Raw genomic sequence first — 26933 nt, forward strand, 5'->3', positions numbered from 1 at the left:
AAGGAACAGGCCACCATTGTTACATATGTATACATATGTTTTTGCCTGAGCTTAGACGAGTTGATGTGTACTTGTCTGGTCTTTGTGCGTGCCCTCAGTCACGCAAAACGACCAAAGATGTTGTTAGCATTTGGCCCCTCCCAGTGTTCCTTAATGCAGTGAAAAGGCTTCCTCTATTTCGGCCGGGTAAACAAAAACCAGTGTGGTTAAAAATATTTCACCCCCCAGCATTGTCACATGGGTCATAGCATTTTTTAGAAAAAGAAAAACTCAAGGAGTCAGGCTTTTAAGCCATCCTAGGGAGGTCTGAAGTCCCATAAGAATCAATGCACCAAAGTGTCTCTTGGAGTCGCCCCTGGCCACAAGGGGGTGGTATTACAGCAATGTCAGCTCCCCACAATAAGGACCATAGAGAAGAACGTTCCTCGCCCATTGGGATGAACTTAACCTGCTCCCTGTCGGGCCAAAGCAGAGGACGTGCAAGGGCTGGAGAGCGAGCACTGAGGAACTAGGGGTTTGTATAGTAAATTGTTGCGCCCCTAGTGGACGGGCGGAAGAACAACTCTGCTAAATCATCCATACTTTCACATTTGGTTCCATACATTTCTTCCTCTGAAACACTGAAGACGCACCAAGAGCCCCCCACACCTGCAGCACAGTGGAGGCTTCGCAGGAGGCGCTACTACAGGGAACAAAACATGGACAAAGAGGTATCCGGGCAAGACTCACAGCTAAGCCACACAATCTTCTATCCCTACACTTGTTCAGGGTGATGTTTGTTCACCGTAGAATAAGACGGATTACATTTTTCGTTTTTGAGGTTCTGATTGTGTGGAAAAGTAAAAAGCCTGTGGGCCACATTTGACACGTGGGCCACATTTGACACGTGGGCCACATTTGACCCGTGGGCCGCACTTTGCTCTAGTATTACCTCATGTAGAACTTATTCTGTGGCATGAGCTGCACAACTTCACACAGAATCTCACGTCAGATCAACAATGGCATTATCAAGTGGGCATGAAACTCTGTAGTCATTTATTTATACATTCCCTCCTCCCCCCTCCCCCCCTGAGTGACTCGGGCCCCGGGGCCTGTGACGAGAGCCCAACACGAGGCAGATGGAGAAACAGATGAAACCGCGACACAGGATTTGCGATCGGCTCAACGGTGTTGTTTTCGCTGATCGCATCGTGTGCCGGAGATCAGAGAAACCGAGACGCGGCGGCGGCCATGTTGGATCCAGATTAATGCTCTCGGCTTGTTTGGATTCACTCCGAGGGGGAAACGTGTTCGGATCAAACGGATAAAACGATGAGGAGGGAGACAATGGGATCAGAGTTGTAGCAAAGTCACGCTCAGGGGAAGCGCCCCTTTTGTTGTTTCTTTTGCTTTTACGTTTTGGCGTGCTGGGATCTCGTTTTGGCCCAGGAGTTTAATCATTTAGACCGGCCCAGCTCTTAGGGCACGTGTTGCAGGATGGCTCCCAGTGGATGAGACTTTCACATGAGGTTGCCACACATATAATCTGGGCCTGATGCGTCTTCACAGTTATGCAAATAAAAACATTATTCATTCTCCACTTCTTTACCCACTTCTCTGTTATCTCCGCTGTCTCTGCTGACCTGCACCAACTGGGAGGGGTCTCCAGATTTGTTTCATTAACATGCTACAAAACTTTGCGTAGCTTTATCTATGTCCCAAACATCTCCTGCTGCAGTTAAAGCAGGTCACGGTAGGGCTGTGCAATTAATCGAAATTCGATTACGATTTCGATTACAACAGTAAACGATTACAAAATTAGCATAATCGCAAAAAATCGATAATAATTTTTTTTTTTCAATTTTTTTTTCCAAATTTTTTTTTTTGGGGGGGGGATTTTTGTCACTTTTTTGCTGGATTTTTGTCATTTTTTGCTGGATTTTTGTTACTTTTTTTGCTGGATTTTTGTCACTTTTTTGCTGGATTTTTGTCACTTTTTTGCTGGATTTTTGTCACTTTTTTGCTGGATTTTTGTCACTTTTTTGATGGATTTTTGTCTTTTTTTTGATAGATTTTTGTCACTTTTTTGCTGGATTTTTGTCATTTTTTTGCTGGATTTTTGTCACTTTTTTGATGGATTTTTGTCACTTTTTTGATGGATTTTTGTCACTTTTTTGATGGATTTTTGTCACTTTTTTGATGGATTTTTGTCACTTTTTTGATGGATTTTTGTCATTTTTTTGATGGATTTTTGTCATTTTTTTGCTGGATTTTTGTCACTTTTTTGCTGGATTTTTGTCACTTTTTTGCTGGATTTTTGTCACTTTTTTGCTGGATTTTTGTCACTTTTTTGCTGGATTTTTGTCACTTTTTTGCTGGATTTTTGTCACTTTTTTGATGGATTTTTGTCACTTTTTTGCTGGATTTTTGTCACTTTTTTGCTGGATTTTTGTCACTTTTTTGATGGATTTTTGTCACTTTTTTGATGGATTTTTGTCATTTTTTTGCTGGATTTTTGTCACTTTTTTGCTGGATTTTTGTCACTTTTTTGCTGGATTTTTGTCACTTTTTTGCTGGATTTTTGTCACTTTTTTGATGGATTTTTGTCACTTTTTTGATGGATTTTTGTCACTTTTTTGATGGATTTTTGTCACTTTTTTGCTGGATTTTTGTCACTTTTTTGATGGATTTTTGTCACTTTTTTGATGGATTTTTGTCACTTTTTTGCTGAATTTTTGCCATTTTTTTGCTGGATTTTTGTCACTTTTTTGATGGATTTTTGTCACTTTTTTGATGGATTTTTGTCACTTTTTTGATGGATTTTTGTCACTTTTTTGATGGATTTTTGTCACTTTTTTGATGGATTTTTTTTAAAGGCAACAAATAATCGTTTGAATAATCGTGATTTCAATTATGACAAAAATAATCGTGATTATTATTTTTTCAATAATCGAGCAGCCCTAAGTCACGGCCTCTAAAGTCCTGCACTGTCATTCAAAAAGGTGTTAAAGCAGAACTAAGTAACTTGTTTACCTTAATAAATCTTTCCTCTGGGGGTAATACAAGTGTTAATGGGATGATTTCAGCTCCCCCTGGTGGCCAGAAAACCACACTTGCAGCTTTCCCTGTACTGGGTCGGAGTCACCAATACACGCTAATGGAATCACGAAGAAGAAGCTAACAGGCTAACAGGCAAAGCTAACTGCGGGCTAGCGCCACTTAAACAGTATTTACAGCCAAGTTTGAGTGAAAAAGCTTATCTCCATTGTGTAAAAAACATAACATGCTACGACACCTGCAGTGGCACATATAGTATTGCTTTAATTCGGGTCCAAAGTACCACAAGGTTAATATAGACCCTGCATTAGGGCTGAACGATTTTGCCAAAAATCAATATTGCGATTTTTTTCAATCAATATTATGATTTCGATTTTATTGCGATTTTCCGCTAATAACTTTTTGTTGCAATACAATTAAATATTTACTACTGATTTAATAAAGTGTTACTTACTCTTAAATCCTTCATAATCACATGGACTATAATTCAAAATAGTCCACATAGTCATTTAGCCACATCATTTCCAGTAAGCTTATATTGATTTTTTTATTTTTTTGGTAAATAGCCTAAATATGTTCTTATCCTTGTCCAATACATTCCCAAACATAAGCCTCCAAAAGTGAGCTGCAAAGGACTCTGAACAAGCAGCTCAGGCTCAGCTTCATCTTCGTGGAGCCGAGACGAAGTTTCTGTGATCAGAGCATCAGAGCGTGTAGCGCTGCAGCTAACGCAATGCTAACGGAGGAAACTGCAATAGTCCTGAGCGGTGGCTGCTTTATACACGCTGATATTTTCCCAGCACCATCTCCCGCTCACCTTAAGTAGACGGAGAAGTAAACAAAAGCACGAGGTGGAGCGCGGAGCGGACGTCGGTGGCGTCTCTCGCCGCTACATTCACTTCTATGGGCCGCGGCATCAGCTGCATGGGCTGAAATCGCGTTGTGTAATATCGCCAGAGGTGGGAGACTCGAGTCACATGACTTGACTCGAGTCAGACTCGAGTCACAATTTTCGGGACTTGAGACTTACTTGACCAAAGCTGCAAAAAGACTTGACTTGGGACTTGCTGTTTGTGACTCGAGACTTAACTTGGACTTGAGGCCAGTGACTCTCAATGACTCGCTGTGACTTTATAGTTATTATTTATTTGAGTGAAACTGTCGAAAGATCAGGATTCATTGCGTAAAAGCGGCGCATCTTTGTTTACATTATGGTAATTATCCACATGCGTGTTCGGTTTCCCGACACAGCGCTTCTAATCAATACAGCGTGAAAAGGCCGGAGGAAATATTTCTTTGGATGCATTAAAAGTTTTCGAAAGACAGTGAAGAGGAGGAGATTTACGGACAGGAAAACGTTTGAAACAATGACTGGACCTACAGCGCAGACGGAGCCTCCAGAACCACCACGTAAGAGCTGATTCATCAACAGGAATGTTTTTTTTTCGATGTTTTAATTCGTTCACACAAAGTTTACAGCATTTAGAGGTTATTTTACGCATCCGCACAGCCCAGTGACAGCGGGACTGAAGGCTACGCAGAATCTACTTTGAGCAGGGGCGAATCTGAGTATACAGGGGCTGGGGCAGTACAGGGGAACCACTGACAGAAAAACTGCCAGAAACTAACAAAAATAAAAATATTATTTTATGTTTATGTTTCAGACTGCAGGGAAAAGCAGCTCATATTTAAAATACTATATTTCATATTTTTTAAGTCGCCCCCCTAATCTTATCTCTCTGGGAGACATGAGCAGCAGGAGAAATACACACATGCACAAACATAACAAAACTTTAGCTTTTACCTTTTTTTTTCAGATGTAAACATTTCATTTCATTTATTAATTTATTTGAATGGGACAGTGCATATTGATGAACAGACAACTAGTGCTGTAAATGTGCCGGATTTAGCTCAAGGCTAATTTCCATCCGCAGTCCCATAAAAAAACAAGACAAGAACATACAAAATATAAAAAATATAAGCCACGACACACAGCAGTGCATTACAGACAAAACAGGCAAGGACAACGACTACACAATACATAAAGTGCATCTCTTTCATAGGCCACTCCCCTCGTCCCGCCCACTCACACACCTGTACCTGCAAACATTTTAAAATACGTTCCTAACATAAATGACAGAACACTTGCAATACATTTCCTTCTCATCTGTATATCTGTAACGTAGAGCAAGTGTTTTAAATTCACATCTCTAACTTCCCTCCTCACCTGCAGGTTCTCGCCTTAAAGCCCACAGTGTTGCATGTGAGTAATCCTTCAGTAGCGCTGGGGTTTAACCTGTCTGCGGTGGGTTTTCAGGCGCCACATAAAACACCATGTGGTTTTCCTGCGTTTATTGTGGAATCCTCAAAGGCACTTTCCCGGTTATCCCTCTCCAGACGCCTCCAAAACCCGCAGCCTTCCAACAGAATCACAGCCACAGCGGCATGAATATTTGATGGAGCCGAGAGGAGCGGCAGCCACAAACCCCCGTTTTAAATCAATGGCACACTCAGGACTGTCAGCTGAGGGGGAGATGTTACAGAGAGCTTGTTTAGGTACAATTCAACAAAGCATGGAAGGGATCATGAAGAGAGTATTCAATTTCACTGAGACGGGATTTGAGCTGCTGTCTTTTGGATCCATGTTTGTTCGCTCTAATCAGTGAGTGTGTTTACATGCGCTCGAGTATCCCGGTTATTAGTCATATCCTGGTTATGACAATAATCTGGATAAGATGCTTTGATGAGTCAGAGAAACCTGGAGCCTTGTATCTGTTTACATGAGCAACAGCAGTGTCCTGGATAGTCAGGCTCAGGACGAAACACAAAAGTGTTTTATCAATCCGGCGTATCATCCACATGACCAGGTCCCAGAGTGGAAAGATCTCAAAACGCCGTTTACGTGGCTCCATTGTAACGCCGTGTCCGCGACTTTTACTAAAACCTTGACATCACAGCACCAGCGTTGTGTCTGTTATCCATAAACTACTGACCCTATCATGAGTTTTACTGCACAATCCTCATCTCCTCTGCTCCACCACGAGCCACAGGTGACGAGACGAAACGTTTTGGATGAAAATCCATTCACAGACCGTTTTCTTGCTTTCGTTCATTTGCTGAGCTGGTTCCATGTTCATAGAGAAGGTTTTTGATACTATACCTGCTTGTCTTCATGTGGATATAGCCCATAGACAAATTATCAATAGACCGTCATTACTCACTCCTCCCCGTTTGACACGATAACTGTGTTCGAGGGGGAAATCATGGCGGATTTACAGACTCCTCCTCCTTAGCTCTGACGAAGCCTGTTCCTAAAAAAGGGCATAAGGGCGGGATCGTCACTGATCGTCACTGTAGACTCCGCCCTACGTGATGTGTAGGTTGCCTTGTATATAAAGTATTGCATGGACTTGCTCCACCTCCATTGCAGGATTACATCAAGCCAAAGTCTGTTAGTGGGATCACGGGCACCAGGGCATCAGCTCCAGGAGACTGTGAGGTTCCACACAGGAGAACCTCCTCTGGACAGACTGTGCTCTCTGTGAGGTTCCACACAGGAGAACCTCCTCTGGACAGACTGTGCTCTCTGTGAGGTTCCACACAGGAGAACCTCCTCTGGACAGACTGTGCTCTCTGTGAGGCTCCACACAGGAGAACCTCCTCTGGACAGACTGTGCTCTCTGTGAGGCTCCACACAGGAGAACCTCCTCTGGACAGACTGTGCTCTCTGTGAGGCTCCACACAGGAGAACCTCCTCTGGACAGACTGTGCTCTCTGTGAGGTTCCACACAGGAGAACCTCCTCTGGACAGACTGTGCTCTCTGTGAGGCTCCACACAGGAGAACCTCCTCTGGACAGACTGTGCTCTCTGTGAGGCTCCACACAGGAGAACCTCCTCTGGACAGACTGTGCTCTCTGTGAGGCTCCACACAGGAGAACCTCCTCTGGACAGACTGTGCTCTCTGTGAGGCTCCACACAGGAGAACCTCCTCTGGACAGACTGTGCTCTCTGTGAGGTTCCACACAGGAGAACCTCCTCTGGACAGACTGTGTCTCTGTAAAAGGCACCAAGTACTGGAATAGTCTCCCTTTATCATCAGAGAGACTCCAACTCTGGCCACTTTTAAAGCACGTTTTAAACTGTGGCTAAAGGAAAACCAGGCCTGTGAACACTTTTAGTTGTTACTGCATTTATTGTTGTCACATTATGTTAATTGTAAATTGTGTATGTGTTTCCTGCCTCGGGACTACAGATGGAAACTAGCATCCCCGCTATAATCTGGCATATTTACAGTGCTCATGTGCAACTGATCATCAATATGCATTGTCCCAATCGAATAAATAAATATATATATATATTTTTTTTTAAATAGGTCGGTCTTAGCCGCGCAGCTCCAATGCTAACAGTCCGACCCTCATTAGTACGAGATTTCTAAAATGTTTCTTGCGAAAACCAGCCTGGTCCCTTTAATTGTGCTTAACCCAGCGTTATCACAGGAGGAATATCTAGCTGTAGAAGGTTTTAAAACAAACAGGCACCAGGCTTTACTGTTGTTTAGAACGTGTCTAAAGTCCAATGCAATGTCGGCCCCTAGCGTCGTCGTGGTGAATCTCTGCTACAAGCGGCCATTGATGTAGCCTTAAGGGCCTATCTCACCGGCGAGAGTTGCGGAGACATTGCGGAGAATGCATGTGGTCTCCATGTGGTCTCCATGTGCGTGCTATCGGCAATTCGAGTCTACACCTAGTCTCCGGTCCGGTGAGATAAGCACTTTAGGCTCCAGATGCTAATGACAAATACAGTAAGGAGCTAAACAAGTTAGCACTGATGCTAACACATGGCTCTTTCGGCCACTCACACTCTCATTCATTCTGGCCTATTGTACATGTTTTTGGTGGTAGGGGAAACCTGAGTATGCAGAGGGAGCCTATGTAGACATAGGGAGAACGTACAGCACTAGCACTAACCGCTGCGCCACCGTATCTTGATCCAAGGAAACACTTAACCTGTTACCTGCCCCCCCAACGGCTAACTAACCCTAACTCCCTGATCAGGGGGTTAGTGGTGGATTTGTAAAGTTTACCAGAAAACTTAACATCCCTGTTGACTCTTTCATTGCAACTGACGAGAATTACTGTCATTTAGACTTTTTAAGATGAAAGAATAGCGTATAGAGAAGGTGATGAGGTCACAGGTGACAGGTAGGTAAATAAATGTAAAGATAAATAGACTTTTTGCATGGGGGATTTGTCTTCCTCCTGAAAGATCCTGGTTTAGATCTGATCTTGAAAAGGACAAATACACAGAAAAGTCCTCCTAAGTTTCAGTATTGCCTTGTATATATTAACCCCTGAACTCCCACCTGAACCGAGCACATTTTCTCCAGTTTGGCTTTACCCCAATCCAAAAGCTTCTGGAAAAAAGCTGTGAATAGCGACAAAACTGAGACGAAAAAAATTATGGAAATGTGACAAAAAAATGACAAAAAATGACAAAAATGTGACAAAAAATGTGATAAAAATTTGACAAAAATAAGGACAAAAATTTGACAAAAAAATGACAAAAAATGTGACAAAAAATGACAAAAATGTGACAAAAAATCTGATGAAAATGTGACGAAAATAATGACAAAAATGTGATAAAAAATGACAAAAATGTGACAAAAAATGACAAAAATGTGACAAAAATTTGACGAAAAAATGTGACAAAAAATGAGAAAAATTTGACGAAAAAATGTGACAAAAAATAACAAAATAATGACAAAAAAGTTACAAAAATGAGTTGAATACCCAACCAAAAAAATGATGGAAAAAAAAAATCTGATGACGTGAGGGAAAAGATCCTCTCGGTTCAGGCGGGAGTTAAGAGGTTAAACTCCAGTTGTAACGGTCTTGGGTTTGCGGTCGAGTGGTTGAGGCTGAGATGGCCACAAGGTTTTACGATGAGTATTGATCAGAGAGAGAGGAATCGGGAGAGAGACTGAGGGATATACAGATTTATAACGTGCTCTAAGTGGATCAAGGCTTTAAAGATCAGTCACTGAACACATATAACATAGACTTAAAGCTGAAGAAATGCTTGTTGTTGGCCATTGTGCACACGAACAACAACACAAAAATGAGAGAGAAAAACACATATTTATTTTAGATGCTTTAGATTTGAAGTAGAGATGTGAGGCCTGTGTGATCATTTCAAAGACGACAAGAGCAGTTTTCTTTGTTTTGTCCTGACATTGGAGAAGGATCTTTTTAAATGAATTTATGTGGCTTAACTGTGTGAATTAAGTCTGAACACTTATCGCCGGGTTCGTCAGCTAAAGTAAAGTGTGATTAATTTCAATTAGTATTTTTAATCGCACTTAACGTAAGATAAGATAATCCTTTCTTGATCTCACAATGGAGAATTTCACTTGTTACATTCGACCTCTCAGAGCGCAAAATAGACAGGAAATGTGCAGATAGTTAAATAGTAGAAAAGGAGGTGTATGTATGTTTATTGAGTAGGAGCAAAAATCTTAAGGGGCAGGAATATAAACAGTAAGAAAAAACATATATAAAAAACAAGTAAAATAAAAAAAAAAGCATTGGCAGTGAAGTCCTAGTGCAGGTTGTCGAAAAGTGACGCTAATACAGAGATTATTGCACGTAGTTTTGCATAGATGTTATTGCACATGTTACTTTACAGTCTTGTTGTTCAGTCTGACAGCAGTGTGGATGAAGGACCTGCTCCGTCCTGCACTGAGGGTGTCTCAGTCTGCCACTGAAAGAGCTGCTCAGCTCTTCTACAGTCCCGTGCAGTGGGTGGGAGGTGTTGTCCATGATGGAGGTGAGCTTGGCTAACACCCTCCTGTCCCTCACCTCCTCCACAGAGTCCAGGGGGCAGCCCAGGACGGAGCTGGCCCTCCTGACCAGCTTGTTCAGTCTGTTCTTGTCCCGCTCTGTGCGGCCCAGGGCCCAGCACACGGCAGCGTAGTGGAGAGCAGAGGCCTGGTCACTCTGAAGGACCTCAGTCTCCTCAGAAGGACCTCAGTCTCCTCAGAAGGTGGAGGCGACTTTGGCCCTTCTTGTACAGGGAGTTGGTGTTGTGGGACCAGTCCAGTTTATCGTTGAGCTGAACACCCAGGTACTTGAAACTGTCCTCAATGTCCTCCCCCTGGATGTTCAGCGGGGAGTCTTGAATATTGCAATAACAATATCCATCCATCCATTTTCTTCCACTTGTCCGTTGCCGGGTCGTCACATTGCACCAGCCCCTATGCCTCCTCCTGCAGGTGGTGGGTCCACAGAAGGACGGCCTCATGATTCAACCCGGGCCTGTTGGTCTCTCATATTCTGAACCTGTTTGCCCCATGGGAGACCCAACCAGGGCCACGAAGCCCCCGACAACAGAGCTCCAGGATCATCCGGGTGCTCAAACCCCTCCACCACGTTAAGGCGGCGGCTCCAGGAGGGGAATCACAATATCACTGCAAAATTTTACTCAACTGGTTCACAGTATGAGCCATGAAATTGAAGCTAAAATTGGATGCCACAAAAGAAAAAAGACTACATTTGGACCAAACAAGGCTAAAACTGAACTAAAGTAGAAAAATCTTGACCCAAAGTGATTTTCTGTGTGTTTTATTTGCGATAAAATGTGTAAATCTCAGAGTGAAGGCCTGATTTCACGATGTCTTGACTTCACACTTATAGATAGAACCCGCATTATCGAAATTAAACAATCTCGTGTTCCTTCCGTCAAGTTCTGCCAAGCAAAAGTTGCCGCATGTTTTCTCTCGTCTCGCAGTTTCTAATGTTTAGAGTCAAAATATTCCGGCTCGCAGTTTGTGGAAAGGCTGGAGACTTGACCCACCGCTGCCTGCGCCCGATTTAAAAAGATGAGCTTCTACACGGAAAACCCAGGTCAGCCACAAAAATATTCATGGAAAAGGTTCCAAAAAACGTCAAATTTCTTCCTCTTTTGTGGCTTCACACAGTTCGAAATCCAAAACGTGAGTCGCTGGGGTCGAACTCTCAGAAAACATGCTCCTGTCGTGATGAAAATGTCTGCCCTCGAGCTCGGTTTGAAGAGGAAACGGTTCGGTCCGTGTGATTTTATTCATTCGCTCACTTGCAAAACATCCTGGTAGTTTGAGGTACGTGTCCCTGCAGGGCCACCGTAGGCAGGGTGTGATATGGATGGGAGAAGTCTCTCTGTCTTCTGGCCCTGTGTCGCTCATTTTGGGATGAAATGAATATTGTTTCATTTGCGTTGATTTTCTGGAGCATTGACAAGCTTCTCATTCATTCATTCATTCATTCATTCTGCTGCTGCTCTTGTAGCCACAGCTGCCCTGGAAGAGGCCACAGTCACACAGGCAGTGGGCAGTTCAGTGTCTTACCCAGCTGTCTCTAGTTTTTGAAGATAAATGACATGTTTAAAGCAGTACTAAGTAACTCATGCCCCTAGAGGCCATAAGCGCCACTACAGGTGTCGTAGCATGTTTTTTTTTACTCATTAATTGTCCGTGAGAGTAAATACTACGCTGACAGAAAAGACAAAGGGACAGAGGGATATTGTACATCCAATTACACAATGGCGATAATTTTTTTCACTCAAACTTACAATACTGTTTAAGTGAGGCTAGCCCACTGTTAGCTTTGCCCGTTAGCTTCTCCTTCGTGATTCCCTTAGTGTGTATTTGGGCCTCCGGTTTGGAGCAGGGAAAGCTGCAATTGTGGTTTTCTGGCCAAAGACACCAGGGGGAGGTGAAAGACCCTCCAATCATCCCATTAACACTTGTATTACCCTCAGTGGGACTACGGAAAGGATTTATTAAGGTAAACAAGTTACTTAGTACTGCTTTAAAGTACCCTGTGGTTTGAGAGAAGCCGGATTAACACCAGGAAGCCTGGGTGAATGTAGTGACCGAGTGAGTGGTTGGCAGTGGTGGGAGGGGCCAAAGGCGCAGACTGGTTTCCTCGCTTCCGTCAGTCTACCCCAGGGCAGCTGTGGCTACAATAGTAGCTTACCACCACCAAGTGTGGAGTGAATGAATAGTGCAATGTAAAGCATCTTTGAGTGTCCCGAAAAGCGCTAAATAAAACCGATGTATTTTTATTAAAACTATTTGAAAAAACGCCCAAGCCTGCAGACCTCCAGCGCAGCTGAAATTTACAATGTTTTATAGTAGTTATTTTGTGTAAAGCGCTTTTGGCAGCTGTGGTAAATGTGCTATAGAAATAAAGTTGACCTTGTTAACAGAGCCCGTGTGCTCCTGTGAGAAACAGCCCCTTTCGCTGTCTCCTATTGAAAAAGCAGCTCCGAGTCCTGGTTTTGAGATTTTATCATTCGAAATATTGATTTTGAGTGAATATAAGTATATATATATATATATAAGTATAAGTAATGCGATGTAAATAGCCCATTTTACATAGAAAAAACGCAGACAGTTTTTTCACCTACAGAAAATATTCAAAATAACATTGAAAACTGCAGAACAACGCTCATTATAGTTAACAGAATAATTAAATTCTGCTTGTTTACCCAAGCCTAGCTACATTTATGTTGCATTGAGCTACATTTATTTTTGAATTGTTCATGTGTGGGAAATGTGCTTTGTTGTTAACATAAATGAAACATTGCCCCCAGGTTGTAAGTACGTCTAAACCGAGCTTTAATGAAACCAAGAGCTTGGGCTGAAACGTACCATCTCGTCCCTAAACCCTTGGCTCTCCCTCTGTCTCCTGCAGGTCGGCTCGTTCTTCATGATCAACCTGTGCCTCGTGGTCATCGCCACGCAGTTCTCGGAGACCAAGCAGCGCGAGCACCAGCTGATGCAGGAGCAGCGGGCGCGGTGCTCCTCCATGTCCACGCTGGCGTCCGAGCCCGGCGACTGCTACGAGGAGCTCTTCCAGCTGCTGTGCCACACGCTGCGCAAGCTCCGCAGGCAGGCCGTCAACCTCATCTACGCCCTGAGGGGGAAACCGCGAGGCTTCAGGGGCGCGGGACGAGGGCGGGGGGCGGAGGAGCCCAGGGAGAGGAGGGTGAACGGGAGAGGCCGGAGAGAGAAGAGGCCCGTCAACAGACACGGTGAGGACGGAGGGGGAGGGATCGCCATGGGGACGTAAGAGTGCTGATGACATTAGCATGAAACTAAATCTCACAGTTTTTCATTTGTTCAACCGTCATTTAACCTCTTAACTCCCGCCTGAACCGAGAGCATTTTCTCCAGTTCAGCTTTACCCAAATCCTGTAGGCCAGTGTTGTGCCTCATTTGAAAGCTAAGATCTACAAAACTCATGTAAATGGATCTTTTTTCTCATGTCGTCAGATTTTTTTCCATCTTTTTTGGGAGGGGGGTATTCAACTCATTTAGTAACTTTTTTGTCATTTTTTTGTCACATTCTTTGTCATTTTTTGGGTCATATTTAATCGATTTTTTGTCATTTTTTTGTCATTTTTTATCCATTTTGTGTCTTTTTTTTTTGACATTTTTTACTTATTTTTTTGTCATTTTTTTTGTCATTTTTTGTCATTTTTTTTGTCATTTTTTGTCATTTTTTGTCGTTTTTTGCCAATTTTTTGGTTATTTTTAAAAAAAAAATTTCACTTTTTTTTAATCATTTTTTTTTTCTTTTTTGGGGTCATTTTTTGTCTTTTTTTGTCAATTTTTTGTGTCTTTTTGTCACATTCTTTGTCATTTTTTGGGTAATTTTTTATCCATTTTTTGGGTCATTTTTTATCCGTTTTGTCATTTTAAAATTATTTTTTTAGGTTTTTTTGGTCCTTTTTTTGTCCATTTTTTGTCATTTTTTGGGTAATTTTTTTAAATCAATTTTTCACTTTTTTTGTCATTTTTTTGGGGTCATTTTTTTAATCGATTTTTTGTCTTTTTTTTGTCCATTTTTAGTTGTTTTTTTGGTCTATTTTTTGTTTTTTTTTGGGTCATTTTTGTCCTTTTTTCGTCACTTTTTTGTCACATCTTCTTCATTGTTTTCATCTCAGTTCTGTCGCTATTTTCACTGCTTTTTTCCAGCAGCTTTTGGACTGAGGTAAAGCCAAACTGGAGAAAATGTGCTCGGTTCAGGTGGGAGTTAAGGGGTTAACCAGGGAAGCCCCACTGAGGTCTGCAGATCTCTTTCCAAGGAAGTCCTGGCCCAGAGATGCACCAGAACAGTAAAAATTGCAGTCATCATTTGAAGCAGCAGCAGCAGGTGGAGGATTAGAGTCAGATCAGAGTGGTGTTAAAGTGAGCCAAAGTTATTATGGGGAAAAAAAACGAAAAACAAGAGATGAAAAAGTGACAAAAAAGAAGCGAATAAGCAGCAGAAAGCAACAAAAACATGACAAAAATGCAGCGACAACGTGACAAAAAGTTACCGTCACTTTTCTAGATTTCAGCCTTCTAATGCGGCGTTACAGTGTAGAAACAAGTTTTCCAAAAGTCAACTTGACTTTTTGACAAGAGAATCGACGTGAGGCATAAAAGGCAATGAATCATCAATTACGATGCCCGTGTTATTTAAAGCCTAAACAACTTCAATCACGGAGCCATCAGCAGTGACAGTGGGGGATAGCAAAGTTGCAAGCGTCATATTCATTTAGAATTTTATTGACGCAGGGATTTGCTTTGACTCACCAGTGTTAAAAACTTACCTTGCACTGTGGACAGTAATTACTGACCGCTTTGATACTGGAGCTTAAATACTGATTGTAACTTTAGTAAAGTAGAAATTGGAAGTTTAAAGAGGGGGTATTCTGCTTTTGTCAGCCCCACAGCACCAGTCTATATCACACTACAATGATGACAAACCTTCTGTTGGTCTGTAAATGCAGTAAATTAGAATAACTGCCTTGTATAAAATGAGACGAAAACAATGATGGAAATGTGACAAAAAAAGTGACAAAAATTAGATGAAAAATGGAGGAAAAAATGACAAAATGTGACAAAAAAATGACAAAAAAAATACAAAAATGTGACAAAAAATGACAAAAATTTGATAAAAAATTGACATTTTTTTTTGGAAAAATGTGATAAAAATTTGACCAAAAAAAAATACAAAAAAGTTACAAAAATGAGTTGAATACCCCCCCCAAAAATGATCTGATGACGTGAGGAAAAAGATCCTCTCGGTTCTGCTTTTTCCAGTCACATAGCACCAGTCTATATCTCACTACAATGATGACAAACCTTCTGTCGGTCTGTAAATGCAGTAAATTAGAATAACTGCCTTGTATAAAATGTCTCTCTCAAAATGGCTGTAGTGAATGTCTTGAAATAGGCCTCTGTCTCTTTAAGGCGAGACACTGCAGGTGAATAGGGAAAAAATGGTTATTCACAGATATCAATTTGAAACTGTTGCTGTCGATCACTGGCATAAATGTGATAAAAAAAAACATTGCAAGTTTTCTGTCATTTTATCTTTTCATATAAGAACAAGGTGTTTTATGCCTAAAAATGCCCCAAATTTCCCATCTTTTCGGCGACAAAATCTGAATAATGGATAGAGCTACATTCAAATTTATGGTTTCATTTTATTGATGAATGAGTTTCCAAGACTTTCTCAGAGCGGATTTTGGATTTCTTGTTTAGTTTTAAAATAAGCTGTTTTTTAGTGTAAAAATGTTTAAAAATTTAATTTTCGGCTTATTTTTTGACATTCAAAACTCAATAAATGGGGCGAGGGATTAGATAATAAAAAATCTTCCAAATATTGTTCAGTCCAAGGCTGGAAAATGTGAAGTCTTTAGGTCCGACTGACGTGGACATAGTGTCGCCACAATGACAGAAAAATGTGTTTTGAGAAAAAGGCCTTTGAAATTGTGTTCTCCCATATAAGTCTATGGGGGAACATTGAATCAGCGCAATATTTAAACATGTTATTGTGAAGATTAGATTATTTTCTGTTTCCGGGTGAAAGCTTATATGTTCAGAGACCGATTTGGCCCAAAACCTGAAAACTGAAAAAATTTAGTTTTGCCTGTAGTGTCTCCCCTTAAGAACCTCTGAGCCTTTAGACACGCCCCCTCCACACGCTGTCTGTGGCATCAGTGGGGAGGGGGTTCTGGTGAGGAGCAGTGGTTGGTTACTCGGCTGGTGACGAAAGCTCGGAGGCGTCTCCAGGAGGTGGGGGCGTTCCTAGGAGGACTCAGGCAAACCTATCCCTAAAATGGCCGCCATCAGAGTTTTTACAGATGACTCAGAAATACGTGAATGTGCCAAGGCAACACTTCAGCCATGTTTTTAATGAGGGAGCGACATAATAACATGATGGAAAGCTTGAAAAAGTCGATAATACTCCCCCTTTAAGACGATAGTGATGCAAATTAAGGACGTTTCGCAAAGCTTCGTCAGCAGCTTCTCCCCTCTAGCAGCAGGCTGTGTGGTGGATTCGGTGAAAGACTTTCTTCTAAACTCTCTAAACTCTCTTTGTTTGTCCTGTGGCTCTGCAGCCCTGCCGTGCCCTCACCGCTCCAAAGGGGACAGCTCGGAGTCGGAGCCCTGCCCCCAGTGCTCGAAGGCGCTCTGCGACGGGGCGGGGCCTAAGGCGGAGGACAAGGAGGGGGCGGAGGAGGGCGCGGACGCAGCAGCGGGGCATCGTGGGAGGTGCAGCGGTCGAGACCTGTGGCACGACACCAGGATGAAGCTGTGGGCCATCGTGGAGAGCAAATACTTCAACAGAGGGATCATGATCGCCATCCTCATCAACACCATCAGCATGGGCATCGAGCACCACGAGCAGGTACGGCTACTGCGCTTCACGAGAGCGCGGTGCGACTACAGCTGACCCTGGTTTGCTGTAAGTCCTGCTTTGTTATGGTCGGGCCCCGGAGCACCGTGAATCCCAGTGTCGTCCTCTTTCACCAGGAAATGAAGGCAGTTTTTGATGCTTTTGTCTGTTGTTACTAGGGATGGGTACCGTTCGTTTTTTTTCGATACCAAGTACTTTAACATACCTGCTTTTCGGTTCCGGTGCCTTAACGGTACTTTTTTCGATACCTATGTTATTTTAATTCAATAAAAATAACGTGTATTAAAAGTATAGTTCAGGAAAAAATCCTAAAACGGCACAGCAGAAGCTACACAGAAGCAGCAGCGTCGCCTGTGACTTCGTGTTTTGAGCACAATTTCCACTTAAGCAGAAATAAAAAGAAAGAAAGGACGTTATTACCTCTTAAGCTGCAGAGACAGGACAGATCCACATCAGGACATGGTTTTCTTTCAGCTAAACTTTTCTAAACTCACTGCGCTGTTCGACGAAGCGAAAGCAACTTCACACGTCAAAGATCCTTATATGGTGTGAGCGCTCACTCTGCCACTGACAATTTACCAAAACTGGACCAACAATGTCTAATACAGAGTGAGCGCTCACTTTCAACAAACAACAAACAATCTGTGATATTCCTGTCGCTGCAGCTGCTGTAAAGTTGTAAACAACAGCACGTAAGCTCCGCCTCCGGGTCTGTCGCTTAAGGTAAAGACGTCTTTCTTGTTGTCACTGCTCTTTTTTGCTTTTCACTTTGACTAAAGCTCAAGTTTCTTATTCAGTCCTGGTTTAGTCCTGGTTTATAACTGGTTTTGTTTAGCTCTGGGTTTTACAACCGGTGTCGTCCACGTCCTGGCTCAGTCCTGCTCAGTCCTGACGCAGACCGCGGCTCTGCCATCTCTATTACAAAAGTTTAGCAAGTCATAGCTTCGCTATAAGTTACATCTATAAAATATATCTTTGCTTCGCTCCATTTGCGCTGAAGCCGCTCAGTATCTGCGCACACGTTCATGTAGCTTTTTTGAGACTCACTGCGGGTCACATATTGACGTCTGGAGAGAAAAAGAACCGAAAGTTGGCACCGAAAGAATTAAAAATGTTCGATACCGCCCCCGACCGGAGCTTTTCGGTCGGTTCCAAGTAGGAACCGTTTAACGGTGCCCATCCCTAGTTGTTACGCCCTCTTTGGTCTCGGGTACAAAGGATGGAACACAGTAGATTGAAAACTAAAACTGCAGCTTTTATTTTTACAAAAGTAAGGAATAAGGGAACAAAAGGAGGCCCAACGGGTAAAACAAAAATAGTGCTAACGAAAAACGAACAAAATAAGAACTACTTAGAAAATTTACCAAACAAAGATTCACACAACTATTCAAATTAGTTCCTAAAACAAACACAACCTAAGGAACTAATACCAAACAAAGCGTCTTAACTAAAACAAACAAGTCACTAACAAATTGAGGCTAGCCATAGTGACAGAACTTAAAGACACGAAGGCGAACTGGGTCGCTCAACTCCCCAGCCGCCTCGAACAAGGCGAAAGTCCTTGGCTTTAACGGGAGTGGCCTTCCAGGTGCTGAGCCCGATTGGCGAGCCGGGTGACGAGCCTGGTCTGTGGGTGGGTTCGCCGTGATGGAGGGTTGTCCAATCCGTGACGAGCCGGCGGAACAGGAGCGGACCGATCATGCGGCGGGCCTCGCCAAGCGGTTTCGCATACATTAAAACAAAACAGAAATTTTGAACAGAAATAAAGGGAGTGCCACGTGGCTGAAAATCCCCATCCGTAACATCTGTAAACATAAAATAAGATGAACCTTTATTGATCTCACAAAGGAGAAATTCACTTGTTACAGTCGGAGTTCAAGAAGATCACTCAGAGTTAATAAAGTGCAGCTGATACAGAGATTATTGCACATGTTACTTCACAGTCTTATTGCACAGTCTGACAGCAGTGGGGATGAAGGCTTTGCGGTAGCGCTCCGTCCTGCACTGAGGGTGTCTCAGTCTGCCACTGAGAGAGCTGCTCAGCTCTTCTACAGTCCCGTGCAGTGGACAGGAGGTGTTGTCCATGATGGAGGTGAGCTTGGCTAACACCCTCCTGTCGCTCACCTCCTCCACAGAGTCCAGGGGGCAGCCCAGGACGGAGCTGGCCCTCCTGACCAGCTGGTTCAGTCTGTTCTTGTCCCGCTCTGTGCGGCCCGGGGCCCAGCACACGGCAGCGTAGTGGAGAGCAGAGGCCACCACAGAGTCATAAAGAGTCCTGACTCTGAAGGACCTCAGTCTCCTCAGAAGGTGGAGGCGACTTTGGCCCTTCTTGTACGGGGAGTTGGTGTTGTGGGGCCAGTCCAGTTTATTGTTGAGGTGAACACCCAGGCACTTGAAACTGTCCACCTCCTCAGTGTCCTCCCCCTGGATGTTCAGCGGTGTGTGCGGTAGTGGCTTCCTCGTGAAGTCCATCACCATCTCCTTCGTCTTACCGATGCAAGACGAAGGACTAAACTTGAACTAGTTGAGTTTATGTGTTAGAGAAATTCCCCGTCTTGTCCAAAGATTAAGCTATGACACTTCTGTTTGGCCCTCAAGGCGGGGTGAGGTATAGAGGTCTATTTTTTCTATGTCTATGGTCATATTCTTTAGAACAACCCAGAGATCTGCATCACTGTGGCGGTGCCCTGGAAGGAGCTGAAGGTCTGCTGTTTAAACGTCTCCTCAGGTGGTCTGGGACGATTTTCTTCATCGTCAAAAGACCAAGGGCGGACCCTCCAATTGTTGGCCAAAGTAAAGGCAGTGTTGTACATCTTACATACTGTCGATGTGTTTTTGTGAGGTTCAGTGGATTCTTTTACTGCAGAGAGTCCGTTCTAGCCATGAAGGACCCAGTTTTAGCTAGCATATGAGCTAACGACATTTGAGGCCAACAAATGTCTTCTTCTGAGACACTAAAGAGCTTCGACACCTGCAGCACAGAGGAGGAGTCACAAGAGGAGCTACAGGAAACCAATGAGGGAGTATAAGATGGTGGAAGACTGTTGTGTAGCGGAGGGAGCTGCTCAGGAGGAACAAGAAGGAGGAGCTGACCAGTGCAGGACATCATGCTCTAAAATAGGGACAAACCCAGCACCGTTTCAGAGGAGTTTTCCTGACCTCCAAAAACATGCTGGTCAGGTTGGCCCATAACCTGACCAACAATGACAAATAAAGAACTTGCTTTACTTCAGCTGCTCTGGGGCGGTTTGCAGCCGAGTGTGAAGCGGCCGGGATGAGGATCAGCACCTCCAAATCATTATCGGACTGTCGTGGTGCAGAGGTGTTTCAGGCATGTCGTATTGGTGGGATGATGTCTCCCCCAGAACAGCTGGAGGAGGTGTGCGTGGATCGGGAAGTCTGGGCATCTCTGCGGAGACGCTGCCCCCATGACCCGGACCAGATAAAGCAGAAGAAAATGGATGGATGGATTTGACTTCACCCAACAAAGGGACGGTCTGGCCCTTGGTCTTTTAACTATGAAGCCAAAAAAAGTTGCCTACCCCTGGGCTAGAGGTTTGCGCTCTTGAATTCTGGGTGTGACATCAACCAAAAACTGCAAGACTGAAGCATTGACACCAACAGTTGTCTTGTTTTAAAGACCATGATTGTAATAGTATATTGAATATGCAGTTTGTATGAAGAGACATTTCCATCATTGATTGAGCTGTTTATTTGAGCTGCTTACATTCATATTTTTTAAAAGTTATTTAAACATTTCATCACAATTGGGCTCAAAAGGAGTCGGCTGAAGCAGAGCTTATGAGTGCCTACCCCGCATTCACCATTATTAATCACCCTCGTGCTGTACATATTCAGTAGTGACTTTTTATTAAAAAAAGAAAATTCTTCTCCTTTTTCCTTTTTTGTTCAACAGCCTGTCAATTTGGAATTTCTTTTTTGTTTGTTTTTTGTTTCCACATGCAAGTAGACACATAATACCACGTGCGCACTTGCCTATGATTTACATTCAGTTCATTCTTTCAGTGTTATAACAAGATCATATTCACAGACAACATTTAACCGTACATTGTATATTTCATAATGGAACGTGTAACAGTAAAATTATTGTATTCCACTTGATACTGGTGTTAATCGTGGGGCAGCGCCCTCTAGTGGCGGCAAACTCTATAAATAGTGGGGGCGACGTGAGCTCGGCACCATTCTGTCAATGCGCAGCCGAGGTAAGGCCACGATCGTTGGGGTGTCTGTTTAAGTTTTATTTTTTACATTTAATTATCATTTGTATGAATGTCGTATGATTGTAGAATTATTAAGGACATGTTTTAGTTATATAATTTCTACATTTTTATTTGATTATTTGTTAAACCACCACTAACGGTTTCTAACGTGTACCCCCCCCCCACTAGCTGCTATGAGTGTTGGTGTTCCAGGTTCAAGGCTGACCAGCCGTTTTTGTCTGTTGCACAGATAAAGACCCCTTGTAAAACAACCCCGTCTCCTGACCGTTACTAAATAACACAACGCAGAGTCATCCACGTTACAAACGCATTGTACAGGTTATCAGTGAGCATCAATCTGGAGCCAATTATCTGTGTGGTGACATGGAGCATTTCCTTAAACTGTATAATACCATTCATTACTGGTGAACCACTAGGCTAGATGACTGAGTTATTATGATGGTTAGCTTTACTATAATGAGTAAATTATTTAGAAAGTTGTCTATTTCTATGATGGAAATTAACAGAAGGTTCTATTATTATCATTATAATATTGTGAAGCCTTTTTATTGATTGTGAGCCTTCAAGCTTGTTGTTGTTGCATTTCTGTGACACTGAAACTGACCCTGAAAGTTTTGAAATGTGCTCATAGACCCTGTGAAGAATCGGTGTTTGAGAAATGGGTCAGGAAAGTTAGGAAAGAGTTCGGACACGACTTTAACCTCACAAGATTGAAATAGTTTTATTTGCTACTCTGAAGCCCTCAGGAAATCTCCTACATGCAGTGCAAACACTGATCCCTCAGTCACTAAACCTTCGCCCTCGTTATTAAACTCCATGTTTCCCGTCTCTCCTCGTCGCCCTCTCGGCAACAGCCTGAAGCCTGCAGTCGAGCCGCTCTTTAGAAAACCCTCCTGATCTGGGCTTTGTCTCTCTGTCAGGGCTCCCGTGTCTGTGCCGCCCCCGCCGGCCCTGATGCTGCGGCGGCGGTGGGCGCAGGCTAAAAATACTCTCAGTCATGAGATTTAAGGTTCTTTAATGGGGAAATGGCGATGACGAGGGAGGACCACACAGGCTGTTCAGCAAAAGCCCCTTATGTTTAACAGTGGAGTCCCAGGAGGTGTTGATGAGGCTCAAGGAATTTAAATATTCCCTGTCTTTGAGTCCTTTAAAACTTCCGGGCAAAATGGAGATGTTTGCGTAGCTCATTTAGTAAAGCATAGAGCAGTATTACTCTTATGTTTTTGTCCACTTTAGTGTTTAGGCTTTCAATTATCGACCTTGTTTGGACCTGATTCTGCTCCAGTATTGACCCGGTGCAGTCCTAAATACATCTCAACCCCGATGTTTTGGGAAAGGTGTATTGTCTTTGTATTCACTGTAGAAATGTCAAGATTAAACGTTTTTAAGATTACCCCGATTATGAAAGGACGCGGTAAGTTTACCCTGAGAATTTTACACTGTGTTCCAAATTGTTATACAAATTGTATTTCAGTGTCATGAAGGTTTAAAAAAAGGTTTTTCAATGAAGCTTGTGGATGGTTTTGTGTCTGAGGCTCTTTGAATCACTGACATCAATCTCAGATGCCTGGGATGATCAGTTTTCAGGTTAAGCCCAGGAAAAAACTACTGAAAAGGTTCCACATTATTAAGCAGATCATCATTTTCATGCAATATGGGAAAGAAAAAGGATCTGTCTGCTGATGAAAAGCGTGAAATGGTTGAATGCCTTGGTCTAGGTATGAAAACCTTCGATATTTCATGAAAGATGAAGCATAATCTTCATACAGATAAGAGATTTGTGGATGATTCAGAGCAGATAAAGGCACAATATGGACGGTTTCTGCCAGACAAACACATCAGATTAAGAGAACAGGTGCTACAAAACAGCATACAGGTTTTTGAAGCTGCTGGTGCCTCTGGAGTCTCCCGAACATCCAGGTGTAGGACCCTCCTAGCCTGGCATCCAGACTAATCTCCGATGTTTATTAATTAATAAACAGGAGACTAGTCTGGCGACCCTGTTGTAGAAAAGCTACTGCTTGAGGCGGGACTAATGTGGCACAACCGAAGCGCAGCCAATGAGAACATAGCGGATGTGACGACAGAAACAGCGACAAGAAAGTTGTATCATTGGGACATTAACAATGGCGCTCCTGCCACACGGAGTTCAGGAAATGACTTCTGTCGTTTATGTCAGAAAAACTTAAGAATACAAGCAAACCGGAGCATTACGTGAAGTGGATGCTTGTGTTGAAAAACTACAAAACAAAGGCGCAACAACGTGACGCCCGTTCAGGAGCTGCTCTGATTGGTCGGTCGGCTCCATATCGCTGCGTCACTTCCTTTGAAAGCGCGAGTGTTGCCAGAGCCTCTTCTGTAAAGAAGCGGAGTCTGGTTGGCGAGACTAGGACCCTCCAGAGGCTGCAGTTGTGCATAAACCTTCTATCCGGGCCTCCCCTAAACTGTTCATTGAGGCTGAAGCAGAAACGTCTGCAGTGGCTCAGAAATACATGAGGACTCATTTTCAAACAGTCTTGTTCACTGATGATGGTCAGATGGATGGAGTAGTGGATGGTTGGTGAATGACCACCATGTCCCAACAAGGCTGTGACGTCAGTAAGGAGGGGGCGGAGTCATGTTTTGGACCAGAATCATGGGGAGAGAGCTGGTCGGCCCCTTTAGGCTCCCTGAAGGTGTGAAAATGACCTCTTTCTGACTGACCACTTTCTTCTATGGACAATTGAAGCCAGCACAGTGGGACCTCCTTGGGGATAATCATGAATAATTTTATCTCACAATAATCGTGACATAAACATTTTAAATCATGACCTCCCTAATTCACTGTTTTGATTATTATAAAGAAGGACTTGTCTGTCTGTGTTCAATGATCTTTAAAAAGTAAGACAGATTCTGACTATAGTTGTATGACATCACTCCAACAAAACAGTAGGATCGTACAATTATGAATGAATCTGTTTCACTAATGCAGCCTCTGTGTAAAGTGAAATCACTCTGTCAAACACTGTACAATAACCACGTGGAGGAGCGCAGAGGAGCCGCGGTGGTGTTTGCATCAATCCGCCCTCGTTTTCAGAGAAATCCACTTTATCACATCGCAAAGCCTCTGCGTCAGGCCGGGGATTCTGTTCTGCGTGATTTGCTGCAGAGGAAGCAGCTGTTTCTTGAGTTTGATCTGAATCCGATCCGGTTATTATTAGAAACTGGCTCGTGCTATGGCAACAGCACGGCCATTGTTTCTGTGCAAAGCATTTAAATAATAGAGACGAGGGACCGTGTGGCGCTGCATTTGTTGGGCGAGGGTTTGACAAGGAAGTGTTGGGGAAGTTTCCGGGATCAGGAGGGATTGTACGATTATTTTCAATGGGAGGTGAATGTCCATCTGCAGACTTTTGCACAGGAGAGCCCTGTGTTGTTTTTCTCAGACAGGGGTGGGAGTGTTTGCTTGGTGGAAGGACAGTTTTCTTTACTGTCAAAGGTTCATGGCCAAACCTGCCTATCACTAGCTGAGACCCGGCCTTCGGCCGGGCCTCGCTAGTCTCCACATTTGATATTCTGAGATTATGAGTGATTACAAAGAAATGTCCAACCCGTCACACAGTTCAGCTGTAGACCAGTGGTTCCCAACCCATTCCAAAAACTGTGGCCACTACAAATGTGTAAAATAATGAATGCTAAAAATAATGTCAAACAAACTGCAATTGGAGTGTTTGATGCACCCGTGCTCCTTTCTTATAAACTACATCGACAATATTTTCGCTAAACTCAGGGAATAGAATTCAAGAGACAGTGGAATAATTATGGATAAATATTAGGGGTTCAGCTCTAACGGTTCGGTTCACGGTGCAGGACCCGTGGTTTGGTGCATCCCGGTAGTGTACAATCAAAAAAATAATGAGTAGGTTTTGAACTGAAATAGCCTAATGATCGTTGTTAGACAGTATTTATAACCTTACAATAAAATTGGCAATGCTTTCAAAGCTGCTTTAGAATAAAATGTACCTCTGGGTTCACAATACGTGAAAGCAAAGTAGAAAACAAATGGTACAGCAGCAAAGTAAAAAAAACGGAAAAAAAACTACGCAGTGCAGGCCATGCGCTCGTTAAGTAGTAGTTTCATTTTCGCTTTTACGCACACGGAGGAGAAATCAGTCGGAGCAGCGCGTTTGATTAGAGGCTCGTGTTTGAGCAGGTTTTGGGCAATGTTTAGCGTGTACTGTTTTTTCGGAGACAAAGCTTTGGAGACGTATATGGGCAGGATTGGATGTTACGCATTTGTCTGCGTCTCTAACATTACGCAGCCCTGGATGTAAAATGAACCACAGCCTCGGTCACTGCAGGAGAGACTTAAACAAAGACACGCAGATGTGTTTTGGAGGATGTAACTGTACCTGTGCGGAGCGTCTGCAGGTTAGCGGTGAGTGACAATGACACACATCGCCCTGGTTGGATGCCCGCGCACACATACACGCGCGCACGCACACACACACACATACGCACACACCGCCCTGTTTGGATGCGCGCACACGCACGGCAGCACCAACCACGCACACACTCAGTACTGTCGCCAGGCTTCCTGTGTTCCCAAACGGTCTCCCATCTCAGTCCTAACCAGGCCCGTCCCTGCTAAGCTTCAAAGTCGGTATGGGAAATAAACATGGCGGCGCCCAGGCGGCGGCCATTGAGATAGCGTTTTCTATAATAGATGGCCTAAAGTAAATGTAGCATGTATGGGTAAATACTCGTTCGATTGAAATTGGGCTGGACCAGAAGATTTAGATACGCTCAGGGAGGTGTCGGTGCAGAAAACAATACACACAAGTCGTTATTGCGTTTTCGTGGCTTTGCCTTATTATTAAGTGGAAATAGACATTGAGACATTGTATAGAAATGCACTTTGTTTTTTTTTCCTTGCCGAGTTAGCATTTGGTGTTCCAACAACAAACAACAAAAATAGTTCAGTCTATAATCCCCAAAACAACAAAAACGCGTCGCTCCGCCCTAACCGACACTTCCGTCCACATTAAGTTTGAGTTCTTAGTCCATCACTAAGGATGGATCAGTGTCCAGTGAGTTTATTCGGGAGATTGGTGAGTTACTCCATTTTGCATAATACCCCCCCTTTAAAAAGTAAAACCAAAGTAAAAGCAACAACAAATCGCATATGTCAGAGCATTTCCCCACATTAAAGCAAGTGAAATTCAACTTGTTATGAAACCCCAATATCCACAACACAAAAGCGGGATTGTTGAGCTCAGCCTTTTCCGCTTCTTTAAACTCTTTTCTTCGATCCAAACAGCGATTCACTTTTCACTTACTCCCTATACCGGCTCTGACTGCTCCGCCAATCCCTCCCCATTATATCTGACAACAACAAAGCCCGTCCGCGCTCTTCACAAGCCTCGCCGGATTGTTAGCGCCGCGGCTAACCGTGCGGACGCATCATTAGCTCCCGGGCTCGCGGGGCTGAACACTCGTTAGCGTCCGCGAAACACAGCGAGCCCCAGAGCGCACGGCGGCGGCGGCGAGCGGAGCCAAAGAAAAGGCTAAACGCACACAAGAATCCATTTAGTTTTGTTACCGGGAAATGTGAGGAAGCTGGTGTTGGCTGTAATGGGTTCAGAGCAGTCGTTTGTAAAGTTTTCAAAATAAATATCACTTTTCCAGTTTCCAGGTGTTTGAGCCAAAACACAGCAGTGGAAAGTTTTTATTATCGCACTGTGTCAATGTTTCTGCATAGATTCAAGCGGGAAATTGTAACTTCAAAGGTCATTTTCTCATCTACAAACAGTGTTATATACCGTAAATTCTCTAATACTGGCCTGTATTCCATTAGCGGCCGGGTCTCTAACAGGCAAATTAAAGCCGGTCTCTAAAACAGGCCGGGGCCTTTATTAGAAACTATGGCAGTAGAAATATTCC

General features: G+C 43.4%; 1 protein-coding gene across 1 annotated transcript in view; it reads left to right on the forward strand.

The window, feature by feature from the left end:
• The window catches only part of LOC306961110 (voltage-dependent T-type calcium channel subunit alpha-1I-like), a gene marked incomplete at its 3' end in the record, with an annotated part of 413594 nt that overhangs the window by 140297 nt on the left and 246364 nt on the right, over positions 1 to 26933 (forward strand). The window contains exons 7-8 of the mRNA XM_079553726.1: positions 12769 to 13108; positions 16472 to 16761. Of these exons, the coding sequence (XP_079409852.1) occupies positions 12769 to 13108; positions 16472 to 16761 (630 nt within the window). The remainder of the gene's footprint in view (positions 1 to 12768; positions 13109 to 16471; positions 16762 to 26933) is intronic.

The sequence above is a fragment of the Gobius niger genome (assembly GCF_951799975.1).
Source record: "Gobius niger genome assembly, chromosome: 3".
Classification (NCBI taxonomy): Eukaryota; Metazoa; Chordata; class Actinopteri; order Gobiiformes; family Gobiidae; genus Gobius; species Gobius niger.